Here is a 15,916-nt window from a genome sequence, read left to right as displayed (position 1 = left end):
TAATAAGCACTTTTATAATTCGAGTCATTTTCTTCAAGTAGTTGATAAACTTTCAAAAATCAAAGAGAATGTTTTTCAATTCATCACTGCCCATAAGTGCGACGATTTTTGTTGATAATGATCGTTTCTTTTTTTTTGAATATTTAATTCGACTCGATATCGACGTGCAGCTAGACTTTAAAAACAGAAACTGAACTTTTCTCAGTTGCATTAAGAGACGTGATTTAATTGCAGTCGTTACATTTTATAATTTTACAGATAATTTCATGTCAATAATTGACGATTCAATTATTTCGAGAATAATACTGCTTTAATTATTTATTAATTCGAAGAATATTTTTGGCAATTGTAGATCTTCGATTTATTTAAATTAAATTTAATTAAATTAAATTAAATTTATTTAAATTCGACTTTTGAATAATTTATTAAGAGTAAATCGCTATTATTAAATAATTAAATTTATAACCTTTAGGTTTTTTTCATTTTTTGTTTTTTATTCATTTTTTATTTTTTTTTTTCATTTTTCATATTTTTCTCTTTTTTTGTAAATAACTAAGTAACATTGTAATAAAAAAGTTCTCGTTAAATTTTTGTCAATGAAATTATCTGTTTTATTGAATGTGAAACATCTAATTTATTAAATTACAAGTGAAAATGCAGAAACTAAAAAATATCGTTTGCTTCGTGTGGAAAAAAATAATGTTTAAAGAATGTTTAAAGTACGTGCGAGTTCATTGTTTGCGTGAATAACAAGTATATTTTTTTTTGAGTGCTTGCTGTTGCAGCAAAAAAAAAATTAATATTATTAAGTGACTACGATATTGTGTATCATATAATGCGTTATAAGTAACCGACTATTATCGGCCCCAAAAAAAAATTTTTTTTGTCTCCCATTCTCCTCATTTTTTTTAAACGTTATGACGAAACTTAGTCACGAGTACAGTCATCTTGTACCTACTATTCTCGATCAATTTGTGTTTGATTGAGGTTTCATAAAATATAAGTTTTGAATATTTTTATATATACTCTTTACCTTTTGCCAACTCTAGTCCCCGCTTTATTTGCGTTTAAAAAAAAAATAAAAATACTGGTTTCTTAATTTTAGAAATTTTCTTTTGTAACTTTAAACAGTTATTTTATATTAGTGAAAAAATAGCAAACGTTATTGAGTATATATTGTTTTTTTTTTTTGCTGAGGAATTTTAATTCACTGGTTCCATTGAAAAAGTACTTGTAACTATGTCGCCAGACGTTTCTAGATTTTAAATAAAGTTTTTTTTATATAAACAAGTTCTTTTATTGATGAGAAAAAAATGTGGATAAGGCGAGGGTTATTTTTTTTTTGCAAAAGAAAAGAATTTTTTTCGAACATAAATTTTTTCCAAAAGAAAATTTTTTCGAGAGATAAATTTTTCGAATGATAATTTTTTACTGTTAAGAGAAATTTTTTCAGAAATAAATTTGTCAAAAAGAGATTTTTTTCAGAATTTTTTTCTTGGTAAGGGAAATTTTCTTTTTATTCAAAAACAATTTTGTTTAGAGAAAAAGATTTTTTTTTCTCGAAAAGTGTTATTTAAATATTTGAGGAAATTGGGAAATTGACGTAATGCAACATGTCATTGTTATGTTCGGTGAGGCGTTTAAAAGAACCTCGACCACGAAGAAATAATTTGAAATTGAATTTACAGCTTTCAAAAAAGGATATATTCTTCACGGATTTGTGTTTCTTTTTTTTCTGGAGTAAATTAACTCTTTTTAGCTCTCTTGAGAACAGGATGTATTTCGTTTTGTCGCTTTTACAAGGATTTTCGAACACTTACAAGAGGCGATTTTCTCCGAGGAAATCTGCAGATTCTTCTATAACTACGTTTCGGTATGTTGCTAATTATCTTTTCACTATTCTTGAGAGTGAAATAATTTTAGTTTTCAAAAATGATAAATTTAAAAAGTTAAAAGAAAACGTGAACCAAAAAATTAAATTTATCATTTTCTGGAAAATTGACTAATAATAATTTTTTAATTTTTATTTTCAAGATAGGAGAATTGGGGAAATCAAGGAAAATCAATGGATATATTCTGGATTTGTACAATTTCTCTTCTAATTTCATTTGTGAATTGTACAAATTTTCATTCTGATCTTGAGGACAATGTGAAGGACAATGAGAAAGGATCGTCAATTAAGGACTTTACAAATCGTGGAAGTGAATCTGAATATCTTATTCGTGATAAGGGGAGTAGTCACAATGAGGATAGTGCCGAGTCAGAAAAAAAGGAGTCCAATTCACATGAGGAGGAGAAAAAATCGGGACATTTCGATGAGAAGGATTCAGTGACAAAGGGTCACGAAATTGCTCGACAATCTGATGGTGAATCGAAAAAAACCGATCAAAGTGAACATTCTCATGAGAAACATGACAAAGGACAGGAGAAGAAGGGCTATCATCGAAGTGGTTTTGTCAATAAATATCACAAGGATGAATCCAGTGATAATTCGAGTTACTACGAGGACAGTGATAATCAAAAAGGCCACAAGGATTATAAAGGACGTAATGGTCAACAATATGAGAAGACCGAGGATTCCTACAAGGATGACGCTCACGACAGGGCTTTAACTTCCAAGAATAATGCCAATCACGGCGTTTATGACAAGGGAAAAGGGTAAAGAATTTTGAGTCAATATTTTCATCTTAATTTTATTTACGAAAAATCTTTTATTACCTTTTTTCAAGAGACAAAAAAGAAAGTTTAATTTCTATTAAGTAATTTCTAAGTATGTAATTAAAATTCTATTTTTTTAATAGAAATAACTTTATCATTCTCTTGTTCTTAATAACAGAAATGTGAAGGTAATTTGTACTGATTGATATCTTCACATTTTGTTATTCTTTCAAATAGGAAAATATTTTTTTAAGTGAAATTTTAATTAATTTTTTTTTGTGTACATTACAGACAGAAGAATCGGTACAATTACGCTGGAGGGTATGACAACAGTCGCTACGATGACGATAGGAGAAAAATCTATCACGATGGAGCAGGAAGATATTATGATCATAATGGAAATGAGATCTACTACTATCGCCGAGAACATCCCCATGTTTATTATCCTAACGAATATTACCCTCATGAAAATCCTCATTATAATGCTTATTATCCTCGAAATCTATACGATACAGGGTAATTTAATTTTCTTTCGACAAAAAAGTATTTCTAAAATAGTGTACAAATTTTTTTTTATAGATTTGAAGAATTTAGAAAGATTTAGAGAATTTTATTAAAATTCGTAAAATATTGATAAAGAAATTGGTATTTAATTTTTATTAATTTAAATTAATATTAATTTTCTTTCTTGTTCTAGATATTACTCAAATCAACGTAATTACTATAATGATGATCATTATTATCCTGCCATGAGACGATACTACGATGGATCCGATGATACTTGGACGGATTATTACAGAGACGATTATGATACTAAATATTCGAGTGGATACGAGAAAGAATATTTACCAAATAATTTCTATCAAAATTACTATGGAAGATATTAGAAATTAATGTCAAACGTAAGAAAAGATTTATACGTTATTTTTAATAAATTTCCAAGATCTTTCACTATTAAATACAATAAAAATATTTTTAATCAAAAAAAAAAAAGAAAAAGAAATTTTTTTAAATAAATAAATTTTTTATGAAACAAATAAATTCAAATAATAAATTCAAATAATTAGATAAATTCGAAAAATTAAAATAATTAGATGAAATTAAATAATTAAATTAATTAATTTAAGTAAATAAACATAATTATTATTAAATGTGAGCGCCACGAATTAAAATCGAATGAAAAAATTAAATTATTAAATAAAGATTAAGGATCGTACCTTTAATAAAATTCGTCTAAAGTTCCGATTAATTTAACTGACTTTTTTAATTGTCCTCACTATTTATTGTTTCATCAAAATATTAATTATTACATTCAGTTTATTTGTTACTTTCAGTGACTTGTAAATTTTTCACTTCATATACTACTGTACATGATATAATCAATCAATGTCATAAATAGCGGATAAACCAAAAATTCTATAAAAAATGTGATTAAAATTAATTATTAATTACTAATTACTAATCAACAAAAGTACAATAATAAATACAATAAATAAACAAAAATAATAAATAAAAAAAAAGAAAATAAATCAAAAAAGAGAAAATAAATGAACGAAAATAATAATAAATGAAGAAAAAATGTAATGTATGAAAATAATAATAAATAAATAAGTAAATAAGAAAAAAATCTCGTTCAAAGCCGAAAGGCAAGAACTATGTATAATAAATAATACTAAAGATAAATAATAAATAAAATTAATTATTCCACTGATAATAAAAAATAATTTAAAGTATCAATAAAAATAATACTATATAATAATATAAATAGAAGTAATAAAAATACCAATCACAGTGGTAATAAAAATGCCAATCACAGTCGTAATAAAAATAATTACAACTAAATTAAAATAAATAATACCAAATAAAAATTATATCAAAAAAAAATATTCGAAACGTAATTTGAAAAAATATTTACCAGGAAAAGTAAATATTTCATAGTTCATATTTTCAGAAATACCCACATGAAGCATCGTAATAAATATATTGAGTCCATTCAAGCAAGTTCTCACAATCCAATCGAATTCATGATCAATTTCATCATTATTCATTCCAAATTGTCACAGTTTTGGTTTATTTTCGAAAAATTTGTAAATTAATCAAAAAATTAACACCTTTTTTCCATTCAATGAAAATTAATTTTGAAAAACTTGTTTGTATTTAAATGTGAAAAATTTTTTTATTGTTAATCTGTCCATGATTGAAATAACTTAAAAAATGTTTTAAAAAAAAAGAAGAATTATTTTGACGTTTACTTCAGGGACATTTTTACTAATTAGAAGATTGTCTATTGTTTCAATTAAATTGAGTGAAAAAATACAGTTGAATAATTTTCCTCTAAATTATAGTATAGAGTATTTGATCGTACCTCTGCTATGAACCATGAAAATGTTCTCTCAAAATCAATATTCTGATACTATCAGAGATTTGAATCTTGTAATTATCTTCTCTCAGTAATTGGAACAATTTACACGACAATTATCTGTTAGTGTTAAGGTGAGCTGATCAATAGTTACAGCTTCTGAAAATAAATTATTAATAAAAAAAGAAAAAAAGAAATAAATACAGATAGCTAATAAAAAATAAAAAAAAACTAGTCTCATAAGTGTAAATTTTTTAATTTTTACTATTTAAATTTTAATAGCAAGATTAATTAAATTCATTTTTGAGAAAATTATTATTCTTCAATTTTTCTTAATATGCAACGATTTTTAATTTGACGATTCTAGTTTTATTTACTATTAACTATTTATTTTTTACTAATTTTTTATTTTTACTATTTAAATTTCAATAGCAAAATTAATTAAATTCATTTTATTGTATTTATTATTAAAACAATTACAAATCAAGAAAATTTTTATATCATTTATATTTGACTATAAATAACATTTAAGTATTTAGTTTATTTATATTAATTTGTTAATTAAAGTTTAATTTTAATGAAACCAATAGAAAAAAAGCAGATTGCTTTTTGCAATTTGTAAAATTTAAAAAAAAAATTAATTATCAAAATTACTTCCCAATTTGCGATTATTTATCAATTAGTTGTAATTAATAATAATGAATTCAAAAATAATAAAAATATTGTGACAAAGGAAATTCAAATTTGAATTTTAGTTTCAAAATTTGCCGCGCGTGGCGCTAGTGTCGCGAGTGATGACGCAAGAAGAAGCACTCCACCACTCTCTCAACAATAGTGTGTCTGCGGCCAGCTGAGTGACCTTGCAGTGTTTGTAAACAGATACACGTTGTGTTGTGAAGTCCTGTAAAAGTTTTCTCATATACAAATTGTAAAATAATATTGCAAAAAGTTAACGACAAGCAATAATAATCAACTGTAAAAGAGAGGAATCATGGAAGTTGAACAGATGTGCATCGTTGAGAATGAAACGGTAAGATGAAAACATATCATACAGTAAAATCAATCATTTTGGGGGGGAAAAATCTAAAGAAGTAGGTAACAGTTATTTATGGTATAAATATATAATGACACGTGCGAAAATGATTGTCATTAATTTATACATTATTGCATAGTGCATTGTTGTTTAATTTGTTTTCCCATTTTTTTCGTGTTTCCAAACAAAGGGCGTTGTTTCATATATATATGACGTCAGGATGTCAAATCATTTCGTCTTTGTTGTGTATATACGGGGATTATTGTTGAGGGGAGAAGGGAAAGGTGCGCAATGGAGGAATCGCTATTTACTATTCGTGTTTTTCTTGTCTTTTTAGCTAGCTTTCACGTTTTCAGTAATTTCAACAAGTTGGCGCCTTATGTCTCATTCCCAATATTTCTTTGTTACGTGTTCCTTCATTAAGATGTCGCCAGTTTGTTAAGATTTATCACGTGGTTAATCAGGGATGTATTTTCTATTTCAAATTTGGATAATATAATTATTTCTTCCAAATTTCTATTTTGTCCAAACAAGACAATTTACTCGCATATCCAGTTTTTTTTCCCAACGGGACAAAGTTTCATTTTGAGGTTATGTTATCCAAATTGTCAATATCTCTATTTCCTGTTGGATGCTTTATTGAACTTCCGTTAGGTGAGAAATACAAAGTGACAAAGTGACCAAATTATTGCAATTTCGTGCAATTTAATGTTCCACGTGATCGGGACAATAATTTTGATTTATACAACTTTGAAAGTGACATAAAAGTCATAACAATTGTGACAAAGGAATAAACCTTATCGTTTCAATAAAATACGAAAGAAAATGTTATGGAAAAGAAATTTTGGATTATTAAAAAGGTATTTATTTTGTTATAGATTTAATTTTATGGCGGAAACTTATGAAATGGATGAAATTAAAGTATAAAGCGTAAAATTTCTCATGAATTGAGGTTATGTTTTTATTGTAAGAGGAAAATCGTTGTTTTTCGTATTTAAATCAGTTGATTATTATTATTAATACTTTTATTATTATTTTATTAATATTAGTCGTTAGTAATTACAAATTTAAATTATTATTGAATAATCTACTATTTGTTAGTAATTATTCTAACTATATTTTAATTTCTCAAAGAAATTGTCATTTAAAGAATAATTAACTTGTGACTATTATTTTCGTCATTTAATTATCATTATAGTAAAGATATTAATTTTTATTTTTATTGTAATTGAAATTTTATCTTTAAAAATTTTTTCAAGCAATAAATAGGTACGTTTTTTTAATTTAAATTACATATTCACAATGTACAAGCACTTTGAATGTAACTGACGTATTTTAATATGATAAAATTGTATTTCAGTAGACTTTAAATGAGAGTAACTTAACAAAAGGAACAAAACAAGCATGTTACAATTACGCCTTTCTATTTCCACTGGGAAATATTGATTGTTCTATTTTTTCTTATTATAAAGAATTGGGTTTTTACATTTTATAATATAATAAATATAATATAATAATAATAATAATAATAATAATAATAATAATAATAATAATAATAATAATAATAGAAATAATTATTTTATTATAATTTTTGAATTATTTTCATTATTATTTAATATTGTAATTAAATTCTATCAATTTTTTTTGGTGACATAAACACAACATTTTCTTTTTTTGTTTTTGATTAGTTAATTACAACTGTGCGTGAAAGGAGATTTTTTTTCATGTTTCGAATTTAAAAGGAAATTCTTTCAGGTAACCTTATTAGACAGTTCGCATTTACTAAATCTCATTATCGGTTCTTTAATTAACACTGACGTTCATGATTTCTCTGCGCAAATAAATGTACCAACTGAATTTGTCCCGAGATTATTGACTTGTGCCTGCAAACAAATTAAATTATAAAATTTTAATAGGAAATGCTTATATAATTTCAAGAAAATTTATTTACAATAATGATTGAATTCTACTTTTGGATAATAATAATAATAATTCTAGCAATTTTAGCAGTAATAATAATAATTTTAATAATAATATTGTTATTAATAATAATAATAGTAATAATAATAATAACAGTATAACAATTTATTTAATAAAATAAACTTTTAATAGCAATTATTAGCACATTTTTTAAACATGAAACTAAATTAATATTTATTATATTTTACAATTCCCACAAAATTGAAATATTGTAATAATTTTTTTTTTTGCAATAATAATTTACAAAGAAAATTATCATACAATTCTTAGATAATGCAATAAATACTTTCCCACACATTTTTCTTTTTACGAATTTACATTTGATTATAGTGCGCTAATTACAATAATTTGTAATATGTAAATATTACGCGATTATTAAATTAGCATTTTTGCGATATTCAAAAAGAAAAAAAAAATTTTTTTCCATCTGAGACCATCTTCTTTTTCTAATATTATGTGAATCCGTAATGCGGCGTTGTAATCGTGACAATAATAAAATTCAAAAGCAATAAAAACAAAAGAGTTGCGATTGTTTGATTCATCGGGCACTTTCTTTTAATAAGCGGTCCCTGGACCATCCTAAGATTGTGTATATTGCTGCGCAGTTGACGGAACGAGAACTCACCGGTGAGTTATTTATCTTTTTTATTAATTTTTTTTTCTTAAATCGTGAGAATTTTTTTTTTTTTTTGAATATTAATTAATTAAATTTTTCTTTTCCTTGTGCGATATTTTTGTGTATTATTGTTATTCTTGGTTTCTTTTTAATTGAGAGTGTTTGTTTTCATTCATAAATAGATTTTCTGTCTCTTGAATATAATGTTTGTGCGCGTTTAAATTATTTATATTATTTTTACAAAAGAGTATTATAAAATTTATATGTTTAAACTCGGGGTGGTATTTATATAAATTGGTGACGTGAATTAATTTTATTGATAGTTGGCCTAATTAAATATTGTGTTTTTGTAATTTATTTTGCTATTCGAAATTCGAATTGCGCCGGGTTTTTTATATTTGTATATTATTTATGAATATTTTTTTATTGTTGTTATTATTATTGTTATTATTGTTCTTAATATTATTATATATTAGAGATTATATATTCTAGATTATATATTATATAATCTATATTAAATATAATTATATGTAAATATTATAATATATTTTTATACATTCTGTTTATTTTAATTATACATATTTTTATATTTTATATATTTTTTTTTGTATATTTTTTTTGTATATTTTTTTTGTAAATTTTTTACATATTTAATTTTATATATTTTGTATATTTTTCTAGTTTTTGCTTATTTTTTTCTGGGGTGTCATTGAACTTTTAACGAAATCCATATGCGTCGTTTTGTGTGTTACTTGAAAATTTGTTTACAACAATTTTCATAGAAGAGATAGTGTATATATAATTTTTTTTTCATTTTTTTTTCATTCAAGGTAAATTGTGTGTTTGTATTTTGTGTCTATTGTGAGTTTTAACTGCGTATCATCATCATTACTAGATCGTTACGCACGAAACACTCTCCTCGGTATCCACACGGTATTTTTATATTCCGCAACAATATAATCCCGTCAAGGATCTTCACCTCAATTGGAAATATATATATTTTTTTATGTGCGAAGAACTATTTTCTCGTTTTATTGATCGTTTTTCAAATAAAACTCCTTTCATATATAATAATAATAAGAAATAAAAATTTATAATGAAAAAAAGTATAATAATAAAACATAATTGAAATTTTAACTGTAAATCTTAACGAAATTATTTATTCGGCAACAATATTTACGTAGGGTGGCCACACGTCAGTAAAGTAGTCAGTAAAGTCAGGGAGATGTCAGGAAAACAAAATAGAGAAATGAAAGGAGAAAAAAAATTTTTTCTCGAAAATTAAGAGAAAAAAAAATTGTTTTTAATGAAAAGTAATGTGAATTTAATTTTTTTTTAATTCGTAGTTGAAATATATATTTTTGCGCATAATAAAGTTAATTGAAAAAAATGGTTTTAATTAAGATGGTTGGAGAATTGAGGGTTTATATTCACACTCACGCACGCACACACATACATACATTTGTAATCTATTAATTAATTTGTTCTGTCGGTTTACTATAATTGAATATAGTATTTCTATACCGTGTCCATATATGGCGAATCATTTATGTGTTTATGATTGAACCAAATAATTAATTTTAATGAAGCGAATATAAAATTATTAATTATATAGTTATCAACTAATTAATATAATAAATTTCAATTTGCAATTATATTTTTTTTAAATTAAAATTTCTAAATATATTACATATACCTATATATTTATATACTTAAATTGAACTTAATTATCCGATTTAAAGTTATAAATTTATATGCGCTCAATTTAATGACAAGGGAAATTATTATAATCGCCGTTGTTTTAATGAAAAATATTTTCTTTTTTAAATATTGATTTTTTTCTAATTTTTTCCATAAATGTAGAATATTTTCTAATATTTTCTATAAATAAAAAAATATATAGAGTACTAGCAAACTTTGCGCGCTACGCGCGCATATCATATTTCTTATTTCACAATGAAAAACTTATTATGATATGTGTATTAAACCATTAAAGATATGTTATTTACGTATCCGATATATTTTATTATGGAAAAATATATCACATTAAATAACATGACTTTAATTCTGACGTGAACATGAATCAGAATTCAGAAATTAAATGTTTTAATTTTAGCCTGATGCCTTGTATACCTAATAATTTTTTATGATAATTTTTTGAAAAATTAGGATAAAAAAAAAGTTTAATATTTTTAATATTAATTTTTTTCTAAATTGTTTATAAATATTTAAAGAATACAGAAAAAAATAATATAAAATTTTAAAAGTTATAAACTGTTGAAGTTTGTAACTGAAAAAAATTCTGGTTGACACGATAACTCAAAATCTACTCAACCGATTTACTTCAAATTTTGCAGAAATGTTCTTTGTATATCCCTTTATGATCGGAACTTTGGATTTTGAAAAATATATTTTATTTTATTTTTAAAAAATTCAAAAATCTCAAAAAACACAACTTTTTTCTAAATCGTCGCCATTTTGCTAAAAAAAAATTTTCTCTTTTTCAATGTACCGATCATAGCGAAGCCTGTAATAATCAAGAATTTTTTGGGTTTTTTTTAGGGAATTACAAAAGTCTCCACAGTGTCAACCAGTTCGCACTTTCTTTTTTTCAGTCCCCACTTCACCAGTTTATAACTTTAAAAAATTTTTTATTTTTTTTCCTAATTTTTTTCTGTATTCTTTAAACATTAATAAACAATTTGCAACAAAAGTCAATACTAAAAGTGTTAAACTTTCTTTTTTATCCTACTCGAAAAAACAGACCAGAATACCATCTTAATAGGTATATTATTTTAGTTGCATTGTATAACCAAATTTCGAATAATATTTTAAAATTTTTGAGAATAAAATAAAAGATTTTTCATTTTTAAATAATTTTGAATTTTTCAATACTTGCTAAAACTGGGTTACCACAAATATTTAATTTTGTCTTTCTCTGATTTCTAGATAGAATTTTGACTTTTTTCCTGATCATAAAGAATATTCTGATACACTCTAAAAATTATTAGATAGGTACACACAAAAAATTCCTATATTACTTTTATTTACGAATTTTCTTAATTGAAAAATTATTACAGGATTCCTACAGAAATCCGAAATTAAAATTCCATACCAGTGTTTGTATTTTTTTTATAATTCGTCTTTTGATTCTACAAAAAAACATATTTTTGAAATTAAAATCGGTTGAGCCGTTTTCGAGAAAAATCAATTTTTTGATTTCGCTTTCCCCCTCCATAACTCCTGTAAAAATGCATTTTTTCAAAAAATATTTGGTGGAAATTTTCATCTCATTAGTACCAACTTTTAGTAATAATTTAAACTTTTTTGGAGCAAAGGCAGATTTTCCATTCTTATTCCGCTATACCCTTTAAAAAATAACGATAAAAGTAACGACTTTTCGTTACAAATTACAAAAAAAAGTAACTCGTTACCGTTACCGTTACTTTTCTAAAATAATAACGCGTTATCGTTACCGTTACCCAAAATAAGTAACGAAAACGGTAACGACGTTAAAAGTAACGCGTTACTTCCAAACACTGTTCCGCCATACCTTTTCCATGATATCCCGGTCAATTTTTTACGAAATTCCAGTGGAATTTTAAATCTAATTTCAATATTTTTGGGCTCTTTAAAAACACTTTACTTATTTAATAGTCTCCACCCTTTGGTAAAAATTCTAAAATTATCAAAATTTATCAAAAATTCGAAAAACCGATTTTTTTAAATTCAACAGTTTTTCCTCTCTTTTATGAGATTTAGCTTCATTGTTTTTGTGCTTTTGGAAAATACTTTACTTATTTAATAGTCTCGACTCTTTGGTAAAAAATCTAAAATTATCGAAAATTATCAAAAATTCAAAAAACCGAATTTCTTAAAATTCAACATTTTTTCTCCTCTTTTATGGGATTTAGCTTTATTATTATTTGAATTTCTATTCAAGAGAAAAAATGGAAAACAGCAAAAAAGAAACTTTTAAATATTCTAGGCCTTTTCCATGATTTCCAGAAGCCTTTTAAAAATTCCATACCATTTCCATGATTTCCATGATTTCCAGATTCTGTAGGAACCCTGTTATTCAAAAATACAAAAAACTTCATTTTTAAAGAAATATTTACTTATTATTATTTTTCTGTAGGAATTAAGATTTTAAAAAAAATTTTGAAATTTAAAAACTTATATGAATATTATTTTAAATATTAGGAAGTCTTTGACTCGGAGTGATCAATTTATTATTTTTTTAAGAATTAAAGATAACCTAGGGATAAAATTATTATTTTATATAAGAATATTGTTACTCTAATTTTTTCTAAATTATTTTTATCATTTAAATTCCAATATTATTTTCTAAAATTATTTTCAAGAATTTATTTTTAAATAAATTTTTATTAGAAAATTTTACGAGAATTCAATTACATATTATTAATTACAAAAATAAATAAATTGTTCAATAATTGAATGTTTCTTAAAATTTAATTTTTACGAAGAATTTTATTTTGTAAAAAATTAATTTCTTTTAAGAAATTTAATTAAAGTTTTACTGAAATTGATGACATCAAAGAATTTTATAACCACTTTTGAAAATAATTTAATACTTTTTAAATAATTTTATTAAAATTTTTGGAAATAATTGAATACTTTAGAAGAATTTCGTTATCTATTTATAAAGATAATTTAATTGTAGAAATTTTTTTAAAAAATTTGCAAATAATTTAATTTCTGCAAAGTATTTTATTACTTTTCAAAGTATTTGAATTCTTGCGATAAATTTTGATTTCCAATAACCTCGAAAATATATTGTGCAAAATGTATACAAAAGAAATGTCAAACCTAGAAATAAAACAAAAGAATCCACAAAAGTCCAACTTCAGGTGTGGACAGAGATCGTGAAATCCGGATACGAAGATTATTATAGTTAATTTTCTAATTTTCTTTATAAATACCTGTGTATCATTTTCTAAATATAAATATATTTTTATATATAAATATAAAATATCTTCTATAAAATACTTTCTATAAAAATAATTATAATTGATTAGAAAAAAATTGCTTCCGTATCGGTAATGTAGTTTTGTTGCTGGACATTTTGTAAAAGCTCCTGTTAAATAGAAACATAAGTAGAAAATGGGGAAAAGGCTTTGAAAGATTTAATGTCTGGAGTTGCCGTTTGAGTTTGTGCGAAAGTTTCGTGGCTCTTATCGTTATCGCATTATCATCCCTTGTTGGATTATAGAGTAAGATGTATTTTTAGAAAAACAGAAAGAGCAATTTGCTTTTTTTGCAAAAAGAAAATTTCTTATCTCACTGTAAAAATGTATAATTAATTGATAAAATCAAATTAATTAATTTTTAATTTTTAACTATTAATTAATTAATTCAATTATTATTTAATCAATTATTAATTAACACAATTATTAATTAAATATCAGTAGATAAGATTCAGTAGGTAAGATTATTATTGGTTCCCGGTTATTAGTTGTGATTCCATTGTTATAGTTAATTCAATTATCAATTTATTCAATTATTAATAAATAATGAACTCTAAATTTGAATTAGTTAAAAATAACTAAGAGAGTAAAAAGTCAGTTACTGATTTATATATAGAGTAAATAAATACATATAATTATATTATACATTTTTGTTTATAAAATATAATTTTATAATTGTATATATTCATTTATTTATTTGTTTTACATTGCGCGTATATTCGCGAAAATATAAATTTTTTTTTATGTAAATACATGAAAATTAATATAATGGGCGCGTAATTTATTTCTCATTTGAAATTCTTCTGTCACATGGCGACATAAATTCTACATAGTTGTAGTATTCGGGGTACATTATGTACATACATACATACATACATACATATGTATATATGTATAAATATATGGTGCACAAATTTTGCTTTTATGAAATTATATACATAGATTTACAGAGCATATCGGACATTGCACAGTTATATCGAGAACGTATTATGTTTTTCATTAAATTTCCAACGAAAGATTTATGAGCATATCATCATTCACCATACTTTTTATGAAGGGGTATTCAGATATTTACAAATTACTCTTGTATCTACACACATAGACACATATACATATATCTAACCAGATTAGTGGTTGAAAAGGAATCAATGTTAAAATTTCTTATTATAATGCCGGAGTTTAATTTTATATTAGTTTCTCGTTTTTGATATTTTTTATTGTGATTATTTTAGGGTTTAATTATTTAAGGGTTTCTTCTTTTCGGTTCGTTAATTGCAGGCCTCGGAATTAATTTAGAAATAAAGAATAGTATCCAAATTGTCAAAATGTAATAGTTGCAAATAGTTTGGTTGATTCGACCTAAATTTGATTGTTTCAAACAAAATTTGGTTGTTGCGGACAAATTTTGTTCTGAGTGAAAATTTTTAGATGTAGTATAGTGGGTTGACAAAAAAAAGATTTTTTTTTTAATGGAAATAAGAAAAACTTTTGAATTCGGAATGAAGCAAGCCAGCATCAGGGGTGATTTGAAAAAATTACATCTTCAAAAGTAAAATTAAAATTACATCTCTTAAAAGTTTTAGCATAACCCAGTGATATTATGCAAATTCTATTAAGATTTAATTGCAAGTGACGTGATTGTAAATTATTTTAATATTAAATTAGAGGATCAAGTTTCGAGAGTATTAAACTGGGCTTTTCGGGAAATATCAACATACTAACAATTTTTTTAATTTATTATAATTTTAGTGAAATCGATATCTTTTTTTCAACAATTTTTACACGAAAAATTCTTTTTTTTAAAGAAATATTTCGAAACCATTTTTTATAGTTCATTTTCAAGAAAGAATTTTTTTTTCTCTTTTCAAATTTTATACAGATTATTAATTAAATTAATTATTCTTTGATGTTTTTAATTCTTTTTTTTTTATTTACTTTAGCAATAGAAAAAATACGGAAAAAAAGGAAATTGAATGCTTGAAGTAATTTAAAGCTTTCCCGAGTGCAGTAGAAAACTTATTTCACTTTTTTTTCTATATGGAAACTTTAATACTCAAACATTACTTTACTCTATCTTTTTATGCAAGAGGGGAATTCGCTCTTGGGATAAAATGATAGTTTCGCAGTAAAAACTTGTCCGACTCGAAGCTCGGATTTCGCGTTATATACATAAAAATTTCGAATATAAAAATAAGTCGTCTAATGTTCTCGTTTGCTTTCAAAAGGTTATATTTTCAATCATTCACCCCCATCAGATTGCACTTTCCGAAAACTTTAACTAT

At 24.1% G+C, this 15,916-nt stretch overlaps 2 protein-coding genes across 5 annotated transcripts in view; both read left to right on the top strand.

Moving 5' to 3' along the window:
- The first annotated feature begins 1,502 nt into the window (after window positions 1–1,502).
- Window positions 1,503–5,932, top strand: LOC122510816 (probable ATP-dependent RNA helicase ddx20). The gene is made up of 5 exons (XM_043625724.1): window positions 1,503–1,873; window positions 2,035–2,658; window positions 2,950–3,174; window positions 3,356–3,560; window positions 5,773–5,932. The coding sequence occupies exons 2-4, from the start codon at window positions 2,066–2,068 to the stop codon at window positions 3,543–3,545; spliced, it is 1,008 nt and encodes a 335-aa protein (XP_043481659.1). The 5' UTR covers window positions 1,503–1,873; window positions 2,035–2,065; the 3' UTR covers window positions 3,546–3,560; window positions 5,773–5,932.
- The window catches only part of LOC122510817 (REPTOR-binding partner), a 33,298-nt gene continuing 23,239 nt past the window's right edge, over window positions 5,858–15,916 (top strand). For 2 of the 4 annotated variants that reach the window (XM_043625727.1, XM_043625725.1), the window contains exon 1: window positions 5,858–6,047. In XM_043625727.1, the coding sequence (XP_043481662.1) occupies window positions 6,009–6,047 (39 nt within the window). In that variant the 5' untranslated portion in view covers window positions 5,858–6,008. Of the gene's footprint in view, window positions 6,048–6,680; window positions 6,911–15,916 lie in introns of those variants that run through there. The other 2 variants (XM_043625728.1, XM_043625726.1) reach the window with 2 other exon arrangements.

The sequence above is a fragment of the Leptopilina heterotoma genome, unplaced genomic scaffold (assembly GCF_015476425.1).
Source record: "Leptopilina heterotoma isolate Lh14 unplaced genomic scaffold, ASM1547642v1 Lhet_76, whole genome shotgun sequence".
NCBI lineage: Eukaryota > Metazoa > Arthropoda > Insecta > Hymenoptera > Figitidae > Leptopilina > Leptopilina heterotoma.
The sequence above is the reverse complement of the archived record's forward strand: the minus strand, read 5'-3'. Positions and strand labels throughout refer to the sequence as shown.

Excerpts from the sequence above, each read along its gene's own strand:
- LOC122510816 (XM_043625724.1), top strand. The coding sequence starts at position 2,066 with ATGGATATATTCTGGATTTGTACAATTTCTCTTCTAATTTCATTTGTG. Across the intron at positions 2,659-2,949 it reads GTTTATGACAAGGGAAAAGG|ACAGAAGAATCGGTACAATT; the intron begins GTAAAGAATTTT and ends TGTACATTACAG. Across the intron at positions 3,175-3,355 it reads CGAAATCTATACGATACAGG|ATATTACTCAAATCAACGTA; the intron begins GTAATTTAATTT and ends TTCTTGTTCTAG.